Raw genomic sequence first — 21,272 nt, forward strand, 5'->3', positions numbered from 1 at the left:
GTCTGCCGGTAGGGCCGTAGGTCCGTCCGTCCGTCTGTCTGTCTACAGTCTGTGAGTCAGTTATTTTTTGATTATTCATGTATCTGTATAACACTGAATGTTTGTTATGTTGTTAGGCCATGGAATACATTTTCAAATTCATTGTACAGTCCAGAATTTTGTTTGAAAGGTAAGAATGGTGACATAGGTTATCATTTTAACACAAACACGATCTCTTTTTCACTGTTTTCTCATTCATTAGTGAAGTAGCTTGACAGACCTATTCAATTCTTCTTGGTTGCATCTTAGAGCGGTTGGCGACAAGGGTCAGTCCGAATTTGAAGAGAGCTTGAGAAAACTTTTCCAGGCTTTGGTGCAGTTGATGGCAGACGTTAAGAATGAGACACTGCTGACTCAGGTAACTTCTTTCTTCACGTGAAGTAGAAAGGCACACTTGTGTTTCTTGAGAGTGTCTATATAAACAACATAAGAATGGTTTACGAGCCGAATAGCCATACTGAAACAGCCATAATATTTTTAATTCATAAGATACGTTTTGAGGAGGCAAAGATAGTGGCTAAACGATTGATTGTTAAACGTAAGGGATATTAAGATGATTGAGATGATTTCGTTCGTTTTCCCTCACCCCCACCTTTCCCCCACCCCCTCTCCCTCGAGAAGAAGTGCCGGCTCCTTTCCCGTACAGCGGCTGGCTGGATCTTCTCTGTCCTGAGTATATCGTATCGGCCAAGATGGGTTTTTTTTTGTCCTTAAAAACGTATTGTTGCTCACTAAAAAGCGAATATGTATAACAACGTTTCACAAGCAATTGATGTACTATATCAAACACGAGAGACAGTGTTTCATCGGGATATCCAAACACCGAGGAGAGAGTTGAAAATACAACGCGCAGTGGAGTATTTTTGACGAAATTCGAGGTGTTTGGATTGCCGATGAAACACTGTCTCGAGTGTTTGATATATCTTCGCAATCGAAACAAAAACTAAGGAGTAAAGGGAGAACTAAAATCGTCTAAATCTATGCTAATTAAGAGCGGGTATCCAAACCTCCTTAACGGTTGTGATCTTCTTTGTTTTAACGTGATGAGTTATTAATGAGTTTGAGAAGTTTTATGGCTCAAACTGACCTTTTCGCACATCAATGTAGCTAAAACTGCCAGAGGTCTTGGACAGCGCTACGGCTTAGGGCCATGGAAACCCACTGTGCTAAATATGTCTGTTTTATTCAGGGGGCTGCCTTGAAGTACTTCCCAGCAACATTTGTAGACTTGATGCAAGTGTTTGATTGCAAAGAGCTGAGGTTTGTATACCGTGGTAGCTAATTGTCTGTGTTATTCCCTGGAGTAACATACTTCTCTTTATAGGGGAAAATGTAGCGTGATTTTTTTGGATTTCGATGCATTTTATAAATCCCTTGTTAAGCCAAAAAAACGTTTTTTTTTTTCCGCTAGAGAGCAGCCCAGAAAGACGTTTACAACCGAGTACACGTAGTGTTTCGAAGAAAAGTTTTATTTTTTGTTGCACCATTCTCTTTAAGTAATATATCAAACACGAGAGATCAGATTTTACCACTTTTACCAGCACGGAGAAGAGAGTTAAAAGTACGACGCACAGCGGAGTATTTTTGAAGAACTTCCGAGTGTTTGGATGTGTGGTAAAGGTCTGTATCTTGATATATCTTCACAGTCAAGACTTAAAAATTGTAAAACTCTGTGCTAATTGAGATCAGATATCCAAACACCGCTATGGTTGTGCTTGCTTTTGGGTAAACTTGATGAATTATTGATGAGTTTGTAAGTTTGGCGGTGATGTGCAAGACTCTCTGAGTTGATAGCCGAGTGTTGCGCGACCAGCAGGTTGAATGTTTACGAGTGACGCTTGCATAATTGTTATCGATTCTTCCATTGTCAGTTGATATTTCAACGGCTGACGGTGATATTCGAAGTTTTCTCTCTGTTTTAGTTACTATGCGAGAGAATTCATTGAGAAAATTCCAGAGAAGCGGTTAACTTCCCAGAAGATGGACTGTATTCACAACATGGTGAAGACAAAGCTCTTTGAAGACCAAGGTAGGCTTCCACTTCTCCGCTTAGGTTAGGAACGTGGGACCCCTACTTTCTGTAGTTCATTACGACTACGTTGTGTTTTTTTTCTTTTTTTCTTTTTTTTTTTTGCCTATTTGTAGAATCCCGTTACGTTCTGCTTCCCATGGTTGTAGAACAACTTAAAAACGAGATGAAGAAGACGGAAGAAATGAGGCGCTGCATCGATATCTTGAACGATATTTTGATCACTCTGACAAGAAAGGACGTGGTGAGTTGACTAATCTTTATTGAAACAATAAATAATAATTAAATTTCAATAAATCTTTATTGAAACAAATTGATATTAATACAGCAAATTAGTTACTTACCTACATAATTATAATAACAACTAATATTACTAATACTGATAATATAATACAACTAATTAGTACTAATAATACTACTACAACTAATGTTATTACAACACTAAAAACACCAATATCACTAACAATAGACGGTAACCAAAAAAAAATTCCAACAAACTATAACTAAATATTTACAAAATATAATGTAAATAACATATTAATTAGAGTTACATAGGTCAACATACAGAAAGTGAATGCATATTAACACCTTTAAATAATTAAGCTTTTACAAGAGTCGACACTATCCATTTAGCTTCAAAGAAATCCTTTGTTTTTTTACTATGCAGACTTATATATTTTTCCGTTTCATATTTTACAGCAATTTTCTTTTTAAATCCATATATATTTGGAAGAATTTGACTTCTTCTACAATCCCATAAGTACAATTTCCCAATTATAATTAGATAGTTTAGCAGCTTAGCAGAAGGGGAGTTTTGTGGTATCATTCCAACTAAAACATCTTGCAACGAAAGTCGAATGTTTTCCTTTAAAAGTTGGTGCCAGAATACTTCGAAGTCACGCCAGAAATCTATCGAGTAAGGACAGAGATACAGGAAGTGATATAGCGTTTCTGGTTCAGATGAACAAAATGAGCACGAGTCGTTCATTTTAAAGCCAATTTTGTAAAGTTTAGCATTAGTGTAAAGAATGGAGTTAAGAATTTTGTATTGAAATGCCTTAACATATGCTTCAAGGGCAACACTATGCGGGATCGTAAAAATTTGTTTAACTTCCTCGAGTGTAAAATGAAATTCATTTTGCAGTTTGTTTACAATAGTTGGAAAAAGAGCCTTTCTGCTTACAAGTAAAGTATAATAGTCTTTAGATTTCTTCTTTGTCACATCGAATATATTTTCGTCAATTTTTAGAGAAAGTTCACCTGTTGTTGATTTATGAGTACTATTTTTTAAAATGGAAGGGATGGAGTGTCGAAGACCAGCCCAAACTAAAAAATTAGTTTTCGAAATCCTGTTAGAAACTAGGGAAAAGGAATCTTTGTTATTTAAATCAAAGGATAGATCGCTGATATGAACTACACCAGCTTCGAAATAGCTTTTATAATAAACTGTTTTATTATTAATGAGTGTTTGTTTGTTATTCCAAAGAATATAACGCCAGTTTTTTTCTGCACAGAACATATCTCTAAATTCTGACCACCACTGCAGTAGTTCTAGATAGAATAGAGAAATATTCAGAAGAAGGATGCTAACATCATAGTTGCAATGAAACAAGAAAAGGCCGCCAAAGCGTTCTAGGTGATATGTCAGATACCTTTTCCAGGTGCCATCATTTGAGCTAACTATTCGTTTTAGCCATGCCAATCGAAGCGATATTATCATGCTATCAAAATCAATCATCTTTAATCCTCCGTTGGAGTGTTCATTTATCGCCGATCTACGTGTGACTTTATCAGGACCATTCCATAAGAATTGAAATAATAACTGGTTTAACTGACTTACAAATTCTTGTGGGGTAGGTATTAAAGATGACACATAAACAAATTTCGGGATTAATAGAGATTTGATAAGTGTAATTTTGCCATAAATAGAAAGACCTCTTGAGGACCAAATTCTAGTCAGGTTTTTAATACTGTCTAATCTTTCTATGAAATTCTTTTCAATAAGCAATTTTTGATCATACGTGTAATAAATTCCTAGAGCCTTCCGGTTCGTTAGGCCATTTAATCCCAAAAGGCTGTGCTTTGCAGTTCCTTGAAGAACCTATCCACATAGCTTCCGTTTTGAAACAATTAATCTGTAAGCCAGAGACAATCTTGAAATCATCTAATAGCCTAAAAAGAGCAGTAGCAGAGCTTGTGTCGGCAAGTATTGCTGTCGTATCATCTGCGTATTGAAGAATTTTTGTCTCCTCACTCCCAATAGAGATACCTTTTATATCTTTATTTTGTCGAGTCGCAATTGCTAATGTTTCTATAGTAACAACAAAGAGGTAAGGAGAGAGCGGGTCCCCCTGTCGTACCCCACGTTCAAGCTTAAAGTATTCAGATGAATGTAGGAATGTAGGAAATGTTTTAACCCAAATTTTTGACAACTGATTACCACCCTCACATTCAATCAGTCGTTTCTTCATGTGGTTTAAGGTTACAATTTATGTAATGCAGAAGTCGCATTTGACAAATTGTTCGATTTCCAAATCCACAAATGCGATGCTTTCCGCTTTGTTACATAGTTACTCGAAAAGGGAAATTAAAATATGTTTGTTAACAATTTGGCAAAATTAAAAGTTCAACAAAAGAGTAGTGTTGCAGTGTTCTCTTTGATTGTGCAGGGTAACACTCATGATGATGTCCTGCTGTTGGCGACATCACTGTTACGTGTTGTGGTCAAAACTGTGATCACGATGGATCGCTCACTTTCTGTCGTGGTAAGTACAATGTGTCTTAAATTTATGTTTTCATTCGAGTACGATAATCCAAAAGCAATCTTGATTTGCCCAATGCTACTTTACAACACTTACTAACAGCGGCAAGTTTTCAATTCGAGGTCCTGTTTGCTTACCGGGCAGTTTGAGTTACTCGACTTGTATTGCACTTTCCCCAGTGATGTAGCTTAAGTCGCAGTATTTTCAGTTGTTATAACCACATAAAGAAATTACCTTTAAAGGAACAAGGATGGTTAGGGATGGAGAAGATTAACACGGATTACACACGTCGAAATTGAACAATTTAGGCTAAACTTTTGGACATGCGCAAACCGTGACGTAGCTCCTATATGCTCTGACGTGTTTATAGTGCAATCGGAGTTAGGTGGCTTTCCCCACGTATGATTTAACTTCGAATCACGACTGGCTTGCTAGATAATCTGACTTTCGCGACTTATGATTTCAACACTTATTACTTACTAACAATATTATTTTTGTGATTCCCATTTGATTTATTACCACACTTGTGGGCTTTGTAGTTGGCTCTGCATTCCTACGTTGTTTTAAGGATTGAACCGGTTTGCTTTTTGTACTAGGGTAACTATGTAGCGTGCTTGATAGCCATGCTGCAGTTGATGGATGAGAAACATTATCAGAAGTACGTGACACACTTTCCCTCAGACAAAGATCTGCTGGTGAGTCTTCACGCTTTCAAACCCCGGATCGAACTAGTGATTCTCCTTACTGATTGCCAAACATCTAATTTAGTCTTTGCTCAGAGAATTTGGTCGTCGAGCTTTAGTCAATCAGAGCATAGAGCATCAAACTTGAGGAATTTTGGAACGGAACTGAAGATAAGTGTGATGTGGGTATTTGTTAGGGAAAAACGATCTTTCTTACCCCTGGAGAGCCGAACTCGTGGCTTGTAACGTGTCGACATGTGCGGTAACGTAGTTTTTAAATAATATTATTGAACTAGATTTAAATTTGTGCGTCTTTTCATATTGCAGGATTTTCTCATGGAGCTCTTTCTGCTGTTTCGTGAGCTGTTAAGCAACAATATTTTCCCCAAAGACTGGATGGTGATGACCATGGTTCAGAACAGGTAAAAGTCACTGTTTTCTCTTTCTTCCAGTTCCTATTCCTTGCAGTAGTTACTATTAATTTTTACGTTTGAGATTTAGTTACTAGACCCCACAAGTCGCATTGCTTTAACGTTAATCGTAGGTGAAATATTGTGCGGCTAAAATTATTGTTACGCTCGGAAAGTTGATTTGGAGCTTCTATAAGGTATGTAAATGCCAATTCTAGTCCATGTCTGACCTACAATACCCCTGGAAAGCAGAGAAGGTTTGATGATGATTTTTAACCTGGGGACAGCTCACGTTTTGTGATGTGTACAAAGGAACTCGGTATATCACCACTCGGTCACAAGCTATGCTTTTAGCGATACAAATTTTGTAAACTTTAAAGTCCTTCTTCATAATATTAAAAACACGGAAGTACTTGTATTCAATTTCAAGATGTATTTAGAGAGGCCGACCATTTTGTTCATTTGCCTTGAAGGAGCTATGTGCACCATCCTGAACGATGTAGCCTACATTTTTCAAGTTTGTCACGAGTAATCCGTTTAAATCTTCCCCAGCCACAACAGTTTGTGTTGCTTTTAAGTGCATCTCACCATTTTAGTGTTTTTCTTCTATACTAAAGTACCGTCAATTATAGGTAGGTGTTATATTTTTACGCTGCAAAAGTAATCTCGATGTACTGCCATAAAAGTAAGTAGTCGACTAATGGCATCTTTTCGATTCAAGGAAAACAATGTTTCTCTGTTTTGCATCATAGCGTGATCTTAGATGCCATTCAATATTTTTCCGAGGCAATGCAGGATCTCTTTGGAGCGGATTCATTTGAGTATCAAGTAAGCTTTGTTAGCAAAATAGCGTTAGTGTTATTTAAGATGGCTGGCAACAGTTTCCAGCACTTTCCCAACAGCCATACTTAGTCAGATCAATACTATCAATCTTTATCAAGTGACGCTACAATGTTAATATCACACAAACCTCAGTCACTTGTGAACCAGTAATGGTACTCTTTATACCATAATAGGTTACCATAGCAACAGTAACACTCTTAATTTTAGCTTTAAGGACGATGCCTACTTTTGTTGGTGCGCACTGCCCATCGCGCAAGCCATGGTTAAGCTCCACGCGCGCGCTGGGGCTGTCATTGACGCAATCAACTACGCTATCACGTACACGACAAAACGAAAGCAAAATTTTCCTACTGTGACCAAATCAAGTTTAATGAACCTGTACTTAAACCAGGAACACCAGAATAGCAGCATATCGCTAACCACTAACTGTTTACGTCTTCCAGCTGAAAACCTAACTGTTATCTGTCGAAAATTATACTGAAATCCAACTGTAAACATGTACCTGCAGATGGCGTAGTGCGCGCGCAAGACAAGTGCGAGATACGCAAATGTCTTACTTACTGGAGAGGTGACAGGAAAAAATGTAACGGGCACCGTAAAAGTTTTCAAAAAATATCAATAACTTTTAAAAACGCGTGGTTACCCCTACATTTTATATTATGAAATGGAAGTGGCAAGTCTATTCAACACGTGATTAGTTTGTGGTTCTGAGCAAAAAGTATTTAGACTGTATTTTAGCTGAACCAGAGGAAGGCTGTCAGATACGCTAAAAGCGCTTTTGCAACGATTTTGTCATTAAAAACATATCAAAAATGTTTTTCTATTACCATTTACCATATAGTTTAAAGATCTTTTTAAATGTGTTTGCTTTTCTGTATGCAAAGGCGAATTCTATGGAAGTCTGTGAAGAAATATCCGTTCCTTCTTTTTTCAGGAAAATGCTGATGTCAGCATTTTTGTTTTGATTCAAGGCTAATTATTTCGAAAAAATGCATGGCTACTCCCATTTTTCTTTGTAGATTCCAATAGCCCTTGCAAAGATCTACTTTTTACGCGTGGTCCTAACCTGGCGCAAAAACTTTTGCAATTGGTAGGCACCGTCCTTAAGTGCTAAAAACGCAAAAGCGAGCTGGGTGACCCCCATAGTTACTTTTGGAATTGTGATGTAATACATCAAACACGAAAGACCGTGTTTGACCACATTTCCAAACACCGAGGAGAGAGTTGAAAATACGACGCGCAGCGGAGTATTTTTGACGAAGTTCGAGGTGTTTGGAAATGTGATCAAACACTGTCTTGAGTGTTTGATATGTCTTCTCAATCGCAACTAACACAAAGGAGAAAACGGAGAATTATAATCGTAAAATCTCTGCTAATTAAGATCAGATATCCAAACACTGTCACGATCATGATTTCCTTTGCTTGAACTTGATGAATTATTAATGAGTTTGAGAAAAGCATGATATGATGCAACTTTTTGCTAAGTTTAAAAAAGTCTCTGGAGGTGGTTCAGTTTCTGTATACCCTCCGTCTCTCTGTTTCTTTCTTCCTATTGTGCCATATTGGTATGTGTTGATGTTTACGTCTTCAATGAAAGTTTTTTAGTTTTCCAACCTTTGGAAGAACAATCTAGTCAGAAAGAGCAAAAAACATAGGGCAAAAAAGTCTCTGTTATTGATGCTGATGATGGTATGACAGAAACAAAAAAGGAAACAAACACATGGCAGATAAACGAACAACAGCAGCATCAACAACAACAAGGAAACCTCTAGCTCTAATGTGAAATTCAGTCAATTTTTTATTTGGAAGTGTCCTCTATATCGTTTTATACTTCTTATCTATATTCTCTTCCCTTCTTTTTTTTTTTTAGTTGTGGAACAATTTTTTCTATCTAGCGGTGGCGTTTGTGACCCAAGAATCGTTGCAGTTGGAAACTTTCAGCACCACAAAGCAAGACAAGATTTTAGAGAAGTAAGTTCGGTTGTGATATCTTCTTTGTTGCAAGTGACTTAACAATAATGAGAGTGGCCTGGTTCGTAGTAAACCATTCCCTTTAATATAGTAACTCGTTAACATACAATTAATAAGATATCAAGACCATGATTCATGTAGCTAAGTCAAGACATACAGCAACTGTTTTGCAATGATCATGATCTCTCCGTATTTCACATTTAGTATGTTCTTGAATACACACATAACTTACAATACTAACATTACTTTAATACTAAAATTAATAATTGCTGACAATGCTAAGACTACTTACAGTGCTATCATCACTTACTAATTGACAATACCACACATAACAAATAATACGGTAACATTTCTTACGATAGTAACTCTACTTACAATACTATCATTACTTACTAATTAACAATATCATACATTACTTACAATACCCTAACATACTAACAATAATACTAACATTATTTTGCGATTCTAACATTTCTAGCTATTAATATGTCAATATCCATTTTGTATGGTGAAGTTGTAATCAATCTACAATTTTGTAGGATGAAAAGCCAGTAAAAGGCCCAGGGAGAGAAAATTTTACTTCTTTCGGAATTTAAGGACATGACATGTATTCCAAAACCCAATCTTAAACGATTAAACGATCAAATCAAATCAAGTAAAATACTCTTTTAGACACAGAATTCATAAAGCTAGCACTTATTTACAATGAGAGGGAAGTCTTCAACCTAATTATCAGAATTAAACGATCAAATCAAATCCAATCAAGTATTTTTTTTACACACAGAATTCATAAAACTAGCACTTATTTACGATGAGGCTCTTCGTCTAAAGTTAAACTGTGCAACTTAAGAATATCACAGATTAAAATAGTAAAGCCAGTTACAAGTCTAAAGGTAATCAGTAAAAATTAAAAATGTAACAGGTTATAATACGTAATATATTACTAAAATCTACACGTGTTGGGCCAATAATTGGTAAAAAAAAATGATAACCTAAGTGAGCTAGAGCTTTTTGTAGCAGCACTAAGATTGTTGTACAGTTTAATAGCTGAATAAGTGACAGACCTGTAGCCAGACTTTGAAGATGTTGTGCTCAAAATGTTAGACACTTGAATACCCGTCTCGAGTGTTTTTGTTAATCATGGCCTGAACGTTTGTAAGGTAATTAAGGAGCATCCTGTCTCTCAGTTCTCAGCCGTAATAAAGCCAACAGCGGTCGTTGAAGTCGTTTATCGACATACCTGCGAAGGTGATGCCCACTATTGACAATATGAATGTGTTAGCCGGGACGCACGTCGTTGCTCGATTGGATCCTTCCTCAAGCGCACAGCAATAATAAAACGTATAGCAAACGAACATGATGAACGGAAAGATCGAGAAGACATCAAACGCTTGAACCAGGACCTCGATATTATCCTTTAATGCACAGTTACCGAAGTAAAACTTTGCAATCGTAGACTGAGGGAAGGCTTCAAGCCACACTTTCGCCAGACTCATCCAAAGATTAATGGCGGTGTGAGTTTCATCTTTGCTGTCATCTCCTGTGCGATACAAATGAATTCTCCATAGGTAAAGTCCTACACGTGCAATGGTGACGTGCAATCCAATGACAAAGAAAACCATAAGGGCGGTGTGAACACTGCCTTTGGGATCATAAGATATATTTCCGTCTTCATAGTTATTCGCGACGAACAAGTCCACAAGCTTGTCGGCGATTTCGTGTAATATCAGACAGCCATGTACCAGGATACAGTTATCATTGTAATTGCAGGGATCCATTGCATGTACATTGAGTTTCTTCTCTGTTGTATGAACAGAACACGTCGTTCCTACTTCTTGATTAAGGAATTGTCATGTGACACTGCTTAGGAGCGGCCTGAATACCATTTTGCTGCTCCTTCACAATTGACGAATTATGATTTCAAATTGATCATATCTGAATATCATTTCGATAAAAGAGCAAATGTGATTGGCTATGTCTTCAAACGAGTTTTCACATGTTTTCAAAGAGCTTAGTTAAAAGAATATTGGCAGGGCATTCTCGCGTATTGCGTAACTGAAATACCTAATTGTATAACACAATAAGAATACCAAATACAGAACGTGCAGAAAACAAATATCTGTTAAACTACGTACCGCAGATATTTTGATACAAATTGAGGTGCCATCGTTTGCATAGGCGAGGACCTCATGCCATAATATGGCGGCCAAAATTCAGTTGGTTAACCGAACGCAGAGTATGCATAGTTATATGCGTAGAAACGTGGATACGTTGAATATGCAGTATCCTCCCTGGTGGCAAAATATATCGACAATAATTACACAACAAAGGATCGAAGTCTGTCTTGGTAAAGTTGTAAATAATACTGAGAAAGAAAAATACAATGCTTTCTCTAATTTTACGTGACGGATTGTTCGGGGTAACCTGAAAACACTGACCCCCGGTCCGCGGACCCCCACAACGGACCGGGTCCGCGGACTACCCTACGGACCGGTCCATGGACTACCCCTACGGACCCCCCCTACGGACCACCCTAGCTTCCCCGTACGCGTCTTTCGTATACTTTATGGCCACAGCAAAGGAAGTGGCAATGTGTAATGATATAAATTGCACCCGAGCCTGAATCCAGGTCTGCCCATTTGCACAATGTAACGTTCGAAATTTCGCCGTCACGAGTAATCTATTAGACAACCCGTAACTGAAATATTTATTTATTATTTTTATTATATTTTGGGGGGTGGTCCGTAGAGGGGGTCCGTAGGGGGAGTCCGTGGACCGGTCCATAGGTAGTCCGCGGATTCGGTCCGTAGTGGGGGTCCGCAGACCGGGGGTCAGTGTTTTCGGGTTACCCGATTGTTCGCCGTAAGAAGTTCGATCCAATCTTTCCCTGTTATCTGCCGTGATTGAAACGCTTTGTCGACAATCGTTAACAATCTACTCACCGCGGGAAGAGAAATATTTACGCCGCCACAAGCGGATATATCTGTCATCTTGACCTTGGTTACCAACTGTAACCATACCTGATCACAGGGTAATTACAACTTTTACCTCGGTTAAATTTCTTTTGTCTTTTGCGGCATTTACCAAAGTATCAGTTGGCGTTTACAAACGGAAAATGTTTACCTAGGTAAATAAACTTTGGTACCTCGGTAAACCGTTCAAGTCTAAACACAGCATAACTGGACAATTCTTGCACTGGAGTAAGTATCAATTTCTACATGTCGGAACTCTGGAGTAATAACTTTTCGTGTCAATTGCAAAACTCAATGTTTCTGTTACTTTACGGCCGCCAGAGCTCAATAAATTTTTTTCCGGATAACGCGCGAATGAAAAACTGCAGAAGTCTAATCTCTTGGCGAAGTTGTTTATCCATCAATCGTCTATCAAATCCCAGATTCTTGACTTAATTTATTAAATGGTTACGATTTTTAGTTTTGATCGCGTGAATTAGGAGCAGTAATGACAGTATCAAGTTTGCACAAAAGATGAGAAAGAAATGGCGTTCTACACGGTCAACACTGAATCGAAAATCGTCGAGTTGCAGAGAGTCTTTGGACAAATATCTATCTTTGTATATGTATAGCTGTAATACATCATCAAGTGTGTAAAAGAATGCGAGCCACGTAGGTCATTGTGCTACTCTGTGTAGTGACATTGAAACAAATCCTCTTCATAGTATTGATCCTACTCTAACAATCATTAGGCACCATATGTTCAAGGTGATATTATGTACTGTGGTGAAGATGCTGGAAAACATTGTGTTGCTACGAGTTTGAGCGCTTTGATTTATAATAAGATAAAGGGAATACATAGTTGTAATGACCTGGTACAAAATATGGAAATGGTAATCAATTATTGTATTCAACACTGTCACAATGTTCAAGGCAGGTGTATTCAATACAAACAGAATTATCGTCAATGATTGGAGATCGCTATTTCTGAGAAAAGTAATTTACCAGCTTAATTACAGTGAAAGCTGCACCGGTAATCTACATCGTGATTCGATAATTGAGGGATATCAGTACATTACGTCTAAAGACGGGGCTTTTGAATCACTCTTGTCGCAAAACTATTTTTTATTTATTCTGACAATAGAGTGTATTGGTGTCTATCTATCATACTGATATTGGGAGTTATAAGATATTTGATTCTCATGCAGGAGACGAATATGGTAGAAGCCAACCCTCGGGTGCATGTTTACTATTAGAAGTGTCATCCATTGCGAGCTTATTACAGTGTTTCCAGGCTATTATAAACACTCACTCGGTGACAATATTATTATGAACTCAGAGAAGTGCAGACTGTAGTACATATGAAATAACCGCAGTGAACGGGGTGAGAGAAGAACACAGTGACCCCAATCTCCTCAAACACAAGTGACGTCACAACTCAAATCAACTTCACTACGATTATCGTAGCTTTCACTTTCATCTATCGGTCAGTTAAAATAAGCAATGTTTTCGTGATGATTACGGTTTAATGATATTTTTTTGAGACATGCATCTGTACATGCTATTTTTAGAATCGCTGCGTACCGCAAATGATCGACACTTGTAGCTCGTAGCACGTCTAGCTACAGCCCGACTTACGATCTTAAATCGTCTTGTTTACAATGAGGCTGTTCATCTAAAATTAATCTATGCAAATAAAAATGGCACAAATTAAAATAGTAATACCAGTTACAAACAGGTCCAAAGTTAATCTATAAAAAATGAAAATAGTAATTTATTACAAACAGGTTATAATGCATAATATATCACTGAAACCTACACGCGTCGGACCAATAATTGGTAGAAAATGACATTGGAGAGCTAGACCTTCTTGAAGAAGGACTCAGATAGTTGTACTGTTTAGCAGCTGAATAAGTAAAAGACCTGTAGCCAGACTTTGAAAATGTTTTGCTCAAAATGCTAGACACTTGAATACCCCTTTCGACAAGGCGTGAACGGTTAATGAGGTAAACAAGGAGCGTGATTTCACTCAGTTCTCAGTAGTTATCTGGCCGACAACTGTTGTTGAAGTCGGCTATCGATATAGCTGCGAAGATAATGCCCACTATTGAAAATATGAATGTGAAAGCCAGAATGACCAGTGTTGCTAGATTAGGTCCTCTCTCAAGCGCACAGCAATAATAGAACATATGGCAAGCGAACATGACGAACGGAAAGATCGAGAAGACATCAAACACTAGAACCAGGGCCTTGATATTATCCTTTAACGCGCAGTTACCGAAGTAAAACTTTGCAATCGTTGACTGAGGGAGGGCTTCAAGCCAAACTTTCGCCAGACTCATCCAAAGATTAATGGCGGCGTGAGTTTCGTCTTCGCTGTCATCTCCTTTGCAATAGAAATGAATTCTCCATAGGTAAAGTCCTCCACGTAAAATGGTGATGATTAATCCAATGATAAAGAAACCCATCAGGGCTGTGTAAACATTGTATTGAGGATCATTAGATATATTTCCGTCTTCATAGTTAGTCACGACGACAAAGTCCACAAACTTGTCGGCAATTTCGTGTAATATCAGATAGCCGTGTACCAGGATACAGTTATGATTGTAATTTTCCATTGCATGTACATTGAGTTTCTTCGCTGCTCATACGAACAGAAGACGTCGTTCCTACTTCTCGATAGAGGAATTGTCACTTGACATTGTGTAGGAGTGGCCTGAATATCATTTCGATAAAAGAGCAATTGCAATTGGCTATGCCAACGAGTTGTCATGTTTTCAAAGATCTTAGTTAAAAAAATGTTGGCAGGTCATTCCCAACTACAAAGGGCAGACTAGCATAGTAAACATTACAAATTTCGTAGAAAGTGATCGCTTACATGGAGTTTCTACCTTGCAATATACGAACAGAACACCCCGTTGCTTCTTCTCGATTGAGGAATTGTCATGTGACACAGTTTAGTAGTGGTATTAATATCATTGTAACCGGCATCAGCAACCAAATATTGGCAATCGTTACTAATTGCAAAGATTGATCAAGAGTAGCAAACGTAATTACAGTTTCTCAGAAACTGCACTCAAAGTGAAATTCAATTCCGGGTAACATTCCAGAAGCGACTTCAAGCTCGAAACGTTGTTTTGATGACAAAGTAGGGTCTTTTAGGCTAAACCGCCGCCATCAGTTAAAGAAATGGCTACTGCCTTATTTCCCTGTGCTGTATATTTGAACTAAAATGAGGCATGACATTTCCCGGAATTGAAAGAGCTAGGTAAAGAAAGATGTGGGCGACGCATTGACAAGCACCGAAGATATACCTTGCATAATAATCGTCATAGTGTCTGAGAAATCGGGCTTAAGTATATACAACAAAGTTTACCTGCAAGAAATACAGCAACCGAAAAATGTATGTACCACGCGCGTTAAACGTCCTTTAAATTTGCTCTCCTCAATGTTAAACAGTGAATTTCAGCCATTCCCAAAGTATTTTTGAAATTTGACAAGATGCATGTCAAGATATAGCATCATTTTTTAACTTTCAAATAGTGACCTACAGTAGTAAACATAACTACAGTTTCCTAGAAACTGGACTCAAACTGAAAATCAATTCCGGGTAATATTTCCAGACGGGACTTCAAGCTCACCGACATGTGACGTTGTTTTAGTGAGAAAGTAAGGTCTTTGAGGGACTTTTAGCCTAAGCCATCGATTAAAGATATCGCTACTGCCTTATTTCTCTTCGCCAGAAACGGTTTTTTTTTTCTTTGAACCGAAATGGTGCATTGAATGAGCTCGGGTAAAGAAATATGTTGGGGTCGCATTGACAACTGTCGAAGATTGACCTTGCATAATAATTATCACAGTTTCTGAGAAATCGCGATCTTGAGTATACAGAAATACAACAACCAAAAGCACTCTATCCTGCGAGCTGGTGCAGTTCCTGAATCCGTTAAATTTTCTTTTCTCAGTGATAAACACAGGGGCGGATCGAGAGGTAGGGTAGGGGACTGCGCCCGTTCCCCCCCCCTTCCCCCCCCCCCCCCCCTTTGAGATGAAGCCTTTTCCTTCGTATTCGCTTTCGCTTTTAAAATTTGTTTACCTCACTAGTTTTCGGTATAGTGTTTTTGAAATTTGATTCGATGTAGGGCACGATGGAGTAATCCCTTTTTTTCTATGTGGCTGTATTTGTGGAACACTGACTCTCGTTTTATAGCATTACTAGCACCATTAATCCGGTGTAAACAACAAAAGCAAACTGTATATTGAAAATTTAATTGATTGTCTTCTCTACTGTCCTCATCAGTCAATGTAATTCAGTATCAATGATACAACATCCAACAGTTATGCCAGCTATTGTTAGAAGTAAACGATTAAAGTAGAAATGCATAGGTTGTTTTGCTAGAAAGAGATGAAAAAACTACAAGAACACACACACTTTATTACCAAAGTATAAAACTCTTGGTTATAAAAAATAATTAAAACAGAAAATTAGGTAGATTCACCCAGAATAGCTAATCGAGCTGAGTGAAATTAAATAGTATTTATGTAAAGAAGTTGGTTGGCAGTAAAGCTTAAGGGATGGGGGCAGTAAGGAGACAAAATAAGGAGAAAAGAAGGAAAAAAAACAGTAAGTGGAATAAATGAGTAAATCACGAAATACCTAGGAATAAAGTAATTAGTATTAAATAAGTCACTTGTAAGTTCCAGATGAAAACTCATGAATGTTGGTAATATGATTGTAAGATGTTAAGTTTAACTTTGTTTTTGAAAATTTTAAGGGGATGGTGTATGTGATTTCCTATGATCCCTCGAATATATTACAACTTTATCAACATAAGTGTATATTGTCATGAAGATGAAAATTGGGATTAAAAGCTGCGGTGTGAAACGGAACAGAAAAATTTACGAATAAATTAATGAAATAAAAAAAACGTTCGCTGATCTCCAGCCTTGATGTAAGCAATTACAACAGAAAATCACGCATGACAGTGGCAGCTGTTTATAGTTATCCCGCCTTGTTCCATAAGGGTGTTCACAGTGCTGCTCTTACGGACTTCGTGTGTTGCCGTTTTCTCTGCTTTGTCCCAACTGTTATTTGCCATTGTTTCATTTCTTCCTTGGTTGACCTTCTGCAGGTTTTTAAGGCTTTCCCACCCTCCTTTGCCGTGTGGACTCCATCCCAAGGTCTGCTCGGTAGTATCAGTGTGACCTAACCAAACGTTCATAGTTATACTTTTAGTTTTCCAGTTATTTATTTAGCTAACACCGGTCGTTGAAGTCGTTTATGGATATACATGCGAAGACAAAACCAACCACTGAGAATATGAATGCGATAATCATGATCACCACCGTTATTCCATTAGTTTCTTCATAAGCACAGTAGTAGTAAATAGAATGGCAAACAAACATGATGAACGGAAATATCGAGAAGACATCAAAGGCTTGAACCAGGGTCTTAATGTTACCCGTTTGTGCACAGTTACCAAAGTAAAACTGTGCAATTGTCGTCTGAGGGAAAGCTTCAAACAGGGCTTTAGAGAAGCTTGTCCAAAGATTAATGGCGTCGCGAGTCTCGTCTTGGTCATCATCGTCTTCTGGGGACAGCTTGATTCTTCTTAAGTACAGTATTATACGTAGGCTTGTGATGAGAAATCCAGTGGCAAGGAACGTGACGAGGGCGTAATAAACACTGTCTTGAGGATTGTTAGATATCCTTCCTTCTTTGTACCTTATTGTGATGACCAAGTCGACAGCCTTGTCGGCGATTTCACATAATATCAAACAGCCATATGCCACTGCATAGACAAGTGTGGAGTCCATTCTGTTCGATTTTTCTACCAAGCAATATACGGACCCAAGAGAATCTTGACGGACCAGAATACTATGCTGCTCCTGCTTCTTCTCGACGGAGGAATTTGGATTTCAAATACAGTAATTTATACAGGCGTGGTCTGGATTACATTTCCAAATAAGTTTTTAAAAGAGCAAACGGGATTGGCTTGATTTTTAAGTGGCCTGTCGTACTTTGAGCTCTTTGGATTTAAGATGTTGGCAGGTCGATTGCAACTACCAAAACAGACCTAGACTTAATAAACATTACTCGACAGTTTACAAGAAATTCCCTTTGAATTGAAATTTAATTTGGATGAACGTTTTCAGACGAGACCTGAAGTCACCAGTGGCGGATCTAGGGAGCCCCCCCCCCCCCCCCCCCCCTTATTTTGGGTAAAAAGAAAAAATCGCAGAAGGAAGAAAAGCCGGTAGGGCTAGCAAAACAAAACCGCCCCCCGCCTTAGCTCAAGGTCTGGATCCGATCCGCCACTGGACACATACTAATTTGTGTAGCCTTAATTAGGAACAAATTTCCTTATGGTTAAATCGCGAGTTAAGATTAATTGCTAGCACTTTGCAGATTTCCCTTTGCGACAAACGTTATTTTTCCTTTAAACAACAACTGATCAGTCCAAAATGGACCTAAGTATCAACGTAAGAAAATAAGGAACTCAGCACCACGTGATAACGCAGGAAGATTTTCCCGTAAAATAGACAAAGGAGCAATCTAGAAAAGTAAGCCAAAACGCTCCCTGCGTGTTCTTGGTTACTAATGTTTTTGGAATTTCACTCGATGGGCTTCAAAACTAGTTAGGACTATGGTGGCGTTACCACCCCGTTTTCTACAACCAATCAAAATCCAGCTTTTGTGGAGCAGTAAACCGCTTTTATATTACTACTAGCATCATAATCTGGTATTACCTATCACGACGACAAGCTCGAGAAAATCCATGGTGCAGCATTTACATTCAATTTTTGTTTATTTTAGGTATGCAGACATGCGCATGATTATTGGATTGAAGATCAGTCAGATGTGGCATTTGTTAGGTAACCACATCCGAAAGCGGTTTGTTATTCTCACACGCATTTATAATTCATCAAGTTTTAAACTAAGGAAATCATGACCGTGATGGTGTTTTGATATCTGTTTTTAATTAACATAGATCTTTACGATTTTGTTTTTCCGTTGTCTCCTTAGTTTTAGATTGAATTGAGAAGATATATCAAACACTTAAGACAGTATATGACCACATTTCCAAACACCTCAAAGTTCGTCAAAAATTAAATTCAATTAAATTAACCTTTATTTACCTTCGGCAATGTTTATAGCACAAGTTCTAGTGGGGCCGAGCAAACAACTGAACAAAATTCAAATTTAACATAACATTGTTGAGAATCCCAACTGGCCGGAGGCAAACCAGTTGGCTATTTACAAGCGGGGCCGAAGATTTGAACTCGGGGCTACCGATAAACAAATTCAGGTAGTGGTCAGGGTGGGACTCGAATCCGGGACCGCTGGATTGCGAGTCCGACACGCTTACCACTCGGCCACGCTGCCTCCTGTCATATTATCAACTCCCTTCTCGACGTTTGGAAATGTGTTCAAACACGGTCTTTCGTGTTTGATGTAATACATCAAACACGAGAGACAGTGTTTCAACGGGTTATCCAAAATTCGAGGTGTATGGATAGCCGATGAAACACTGTCTCTAGTGTTTGATATATCTTCTCAATCGAAACAAATATTACGGAATAAACGGAGAAGTAAAATCGTCAAAAACTATGCGAATTAAGACCAAGTATCCAAACCTCCTTCAAGGTTGTGATTTTCTTTGTTTTAACTTGATGAATTGTTAATGAGTTTGAGAAATATTACAAAAAACACTGACGGTGGGGGGTGGGGTATAGTATCAACATCACTTCGGTGACACGTGTGCACGTAACGCGTGGGGGTTAGCGTACTGTGTTCGTAAACATGTCTGGCCATCTTTTGAATGGCATCTTTCTGAACTGAGGATTAAATTTTGCAAGAGCAAACAAACATGCCGGTTAATCAGCATGAGGCAATCTCATGCCATACGAAAGCTGTGAAAACTGAAACACTTTTTACTAAAACTTGTATCAAAGTTTAGATTTTACAACGGGGGAAACAGATACGATAACGAAAGAGTTAGCAAGTGCGTAAGTTAATCGTTGTTTATATCCTTCCTGTAGGTGATCACAAAATAGATTTCATTCCCAACTTAGTTGGACCTTTTCTGGAGATGACGTTGATTCCGCACAGCGGTAAGCTTTGAACTTCATTAAATTCTCAGTGGGGAGGAGTGGGAAGAACAAGAAATTTTTTTGTGAAATGCTTGAAAGTCACAAATTAAAGCGTTTACTCCTGTTGCATCAGTCTCTATTACCACTTCGTGTAAGCGGGACAAACCGTACCTTCCCCAGTTTTGCTGTAAATGAGACTAAGTCAGTGTCGGTAAGTGCATAAAAGAACTTCCCCCTTGGCTAACAATAATATTTTGGCAATAAGTTGGCTCTTGTGGTCGTGGTGCTGTTGTTGGGGGATATAAATACCGTTTTCGGAAACTTTTTATCGAGGTGTCCGTCTTTAATATCGTTTATTTTGACATCAGAGAGCTAGAGCTGTTATTAACATATCCTTGGTGTTGAAACAGAGCTTCGTCGAGCTACAATACCCATTTTCTTTGACATGATCCAGTGCGAGTATGCCAGCAAAGGGAATTTTATATCGGTAAGTGTGAGTTAAAAAGGGTTATTTTGACGTTTTTTTTTAGTTTGTGGTGAGTTTTGCTACACGTTATCCACGGGTAACGATGTTTTGTTTACGTTGTCTTCAATTTTCTAACACTTCTATCGTCTTGAACGACTGAAAGTGGTCACATCGGGCCAGTAACCTCAAAGTGAACTTGGTAAATAAACTACTGTCCCACATTTACCTTGGACACTGGTAATGCAGTTATTGTGTGTAGTGAAGTGTGTAGCCTGTCTCAGTTTGCATGTTTTGTTAATTATACATACCTCTTACTAACCGAGTTCGAGGTCCGTACTGTCAGTTACGTTGGGTTCCCCGTGCGGGACATCCAGGAGTTCGGAGCCCCGTGCCGACCATCGACAATTTTGGGAGGCGAGGTGGCCTCATGGTTAGTGCGCTCGTCTCCGGATCGAGCGGTCCGGGTTCGAGCCCTGGCCGGGGACATTGCGTTGTGTTCTTGGGCAGCACACTTTACTCTCACAGTGCCTCTCTCCACCCAGGTGTATAAATGGGTACCGGCGATCTTAATGCTGGGGGTAACCCTGCGATGGACTAGCATCCCATCCAGGGAGGAGTAGAAATACTCCTAGTCGCTTCATGCTACAGAAACCGGGATAAGCTCCGGCCTGGGACTTGGCTCGCATGCAGACTTTACCTTTACCTACTGTCAGTTACGGACCGAGTTTTTTCCCCTTCGATTTATGGCCCAAGCATGAGGCGCGCGGGTCATAAATCGAAGGGGAAAATACGAGGATCCGTAACTTACAGTACGGACCGAGAAGACGAGGTTAGTAAGGTATTTAATTTATTATATCTCTACTGTGTCCCTAACGGGTTCGGAAACGATTTGTATTCACGCGGACTCGGAAAGGCTTCAAATTTCTGACGCACCTCGAAAGAAAAGGAGTCAGTTTGAAACTGTTTTTAAGTCGTTAGCACGCTTTATTACATAATTTAGAGTAGAAGAAAGTTTTAAACTTTC

The 21,272-nt window shown here is 38.6% G+C and overlaps 3 protein-coding genes across 3 annotated transcripts in view; 1 reads left to right on the forward strand and 2 right to left on the reverse strand.

Moving 5' to 3' along the window:
* The window catches only part of LOC110061291 (dedicator of cytokinesis protein 1-like), a 68,410-nt gene that overhangs the window by 26,649 nt on the left and 20,489 nt on the right, over positions 1-21,272 (forward strand). The window contains exons 28-40 of the mRNA XM_020768136.2: positions 117-169; positions 289-397; positions 1,229-1,299; positions 1,962-2,068; positions 2,185-2,312; positions 4,738-4,833; positions 5,427-5,525; positions 5,841-5,935; positions 6,676-6,751; positions 8,637-8,737; positions 18,506-18,564; positions 19,732-19,803; positions 20,193-20,269. Of these exons, the coding sequence (XP_020623795.2) occupies positions 117-169; positions 289-397; positions 1,229-1,299; positions 1,962-2,068; positions 2,185-2,312; positions 4,738-4,833; positions 5,427-5,525; positions 5,841-5,935; positions 6,676-6,751; positions 8,637-8,737; positions 18,506-18,564; positions 19,732-19,803; positions 20,193-20,269 (1,143 nt within the window). The remainder of the gene's footprint in view (positions 1-116; positions 170-288; positions 398-1,228; positions 1,300-1,961; positions 2,069-2,184; positions 2,313-4,737; positions 4,834-5,426; positions 5,526-5,840; positions 5,936-6,675; positions 6,752-8,636; positions 8,738-18,505; positions 18,565-19,731; positions 19,804-20,192; positions 20,270-21,272) is intronic.
* On the reverse strand, positions 8,620-11,265 carry LOC149118191 (uncharacterized). Its single transcript, XM_089291281.1, has one exon. The coding sequence runs from the start codon at positions 10,513-10,515 to the stop codon at positions 9,928-9,930; it is 588 nt and encodes a 195-aa protein (XP_089147407.1). The 5' UTR covers positions 10,516-11,265; the 3' UTR covers positions 8,620-9,927.
* Positions 12,796-15,420, reverse strand: LOC149118192 (uncharacterized). Its single transcript, XM_089291287.1, has one exon. The coding sequence runs from the start codon at positions 14,304-14,306 to the stop codon at positions 13,725-13,727; it is 582 nt and encodes a 193-aa protein (XP_089147413.1). The 5' UTR covers positions 14,307-15,420; the 3' UTR covers positions 12,796-13,724.

The sequence above is a fragment of the Orbicella faveolata genome, unplaced genomic scaffold, assembly GCF_042242905.1.
Source record: "Orbicella faveolata isolate gen_17 unplaced genomic scaffold, um_ofav_v1 contig_1, whole genome shotgun sequence".
Taxonomy (NCBI): domain Eukaryota; kingdom Metazoa; phylum Cnidaria; class Anthozoa; order Scleractinia; family Merulinidae; genus Orbicella; species Orbicella faveolata.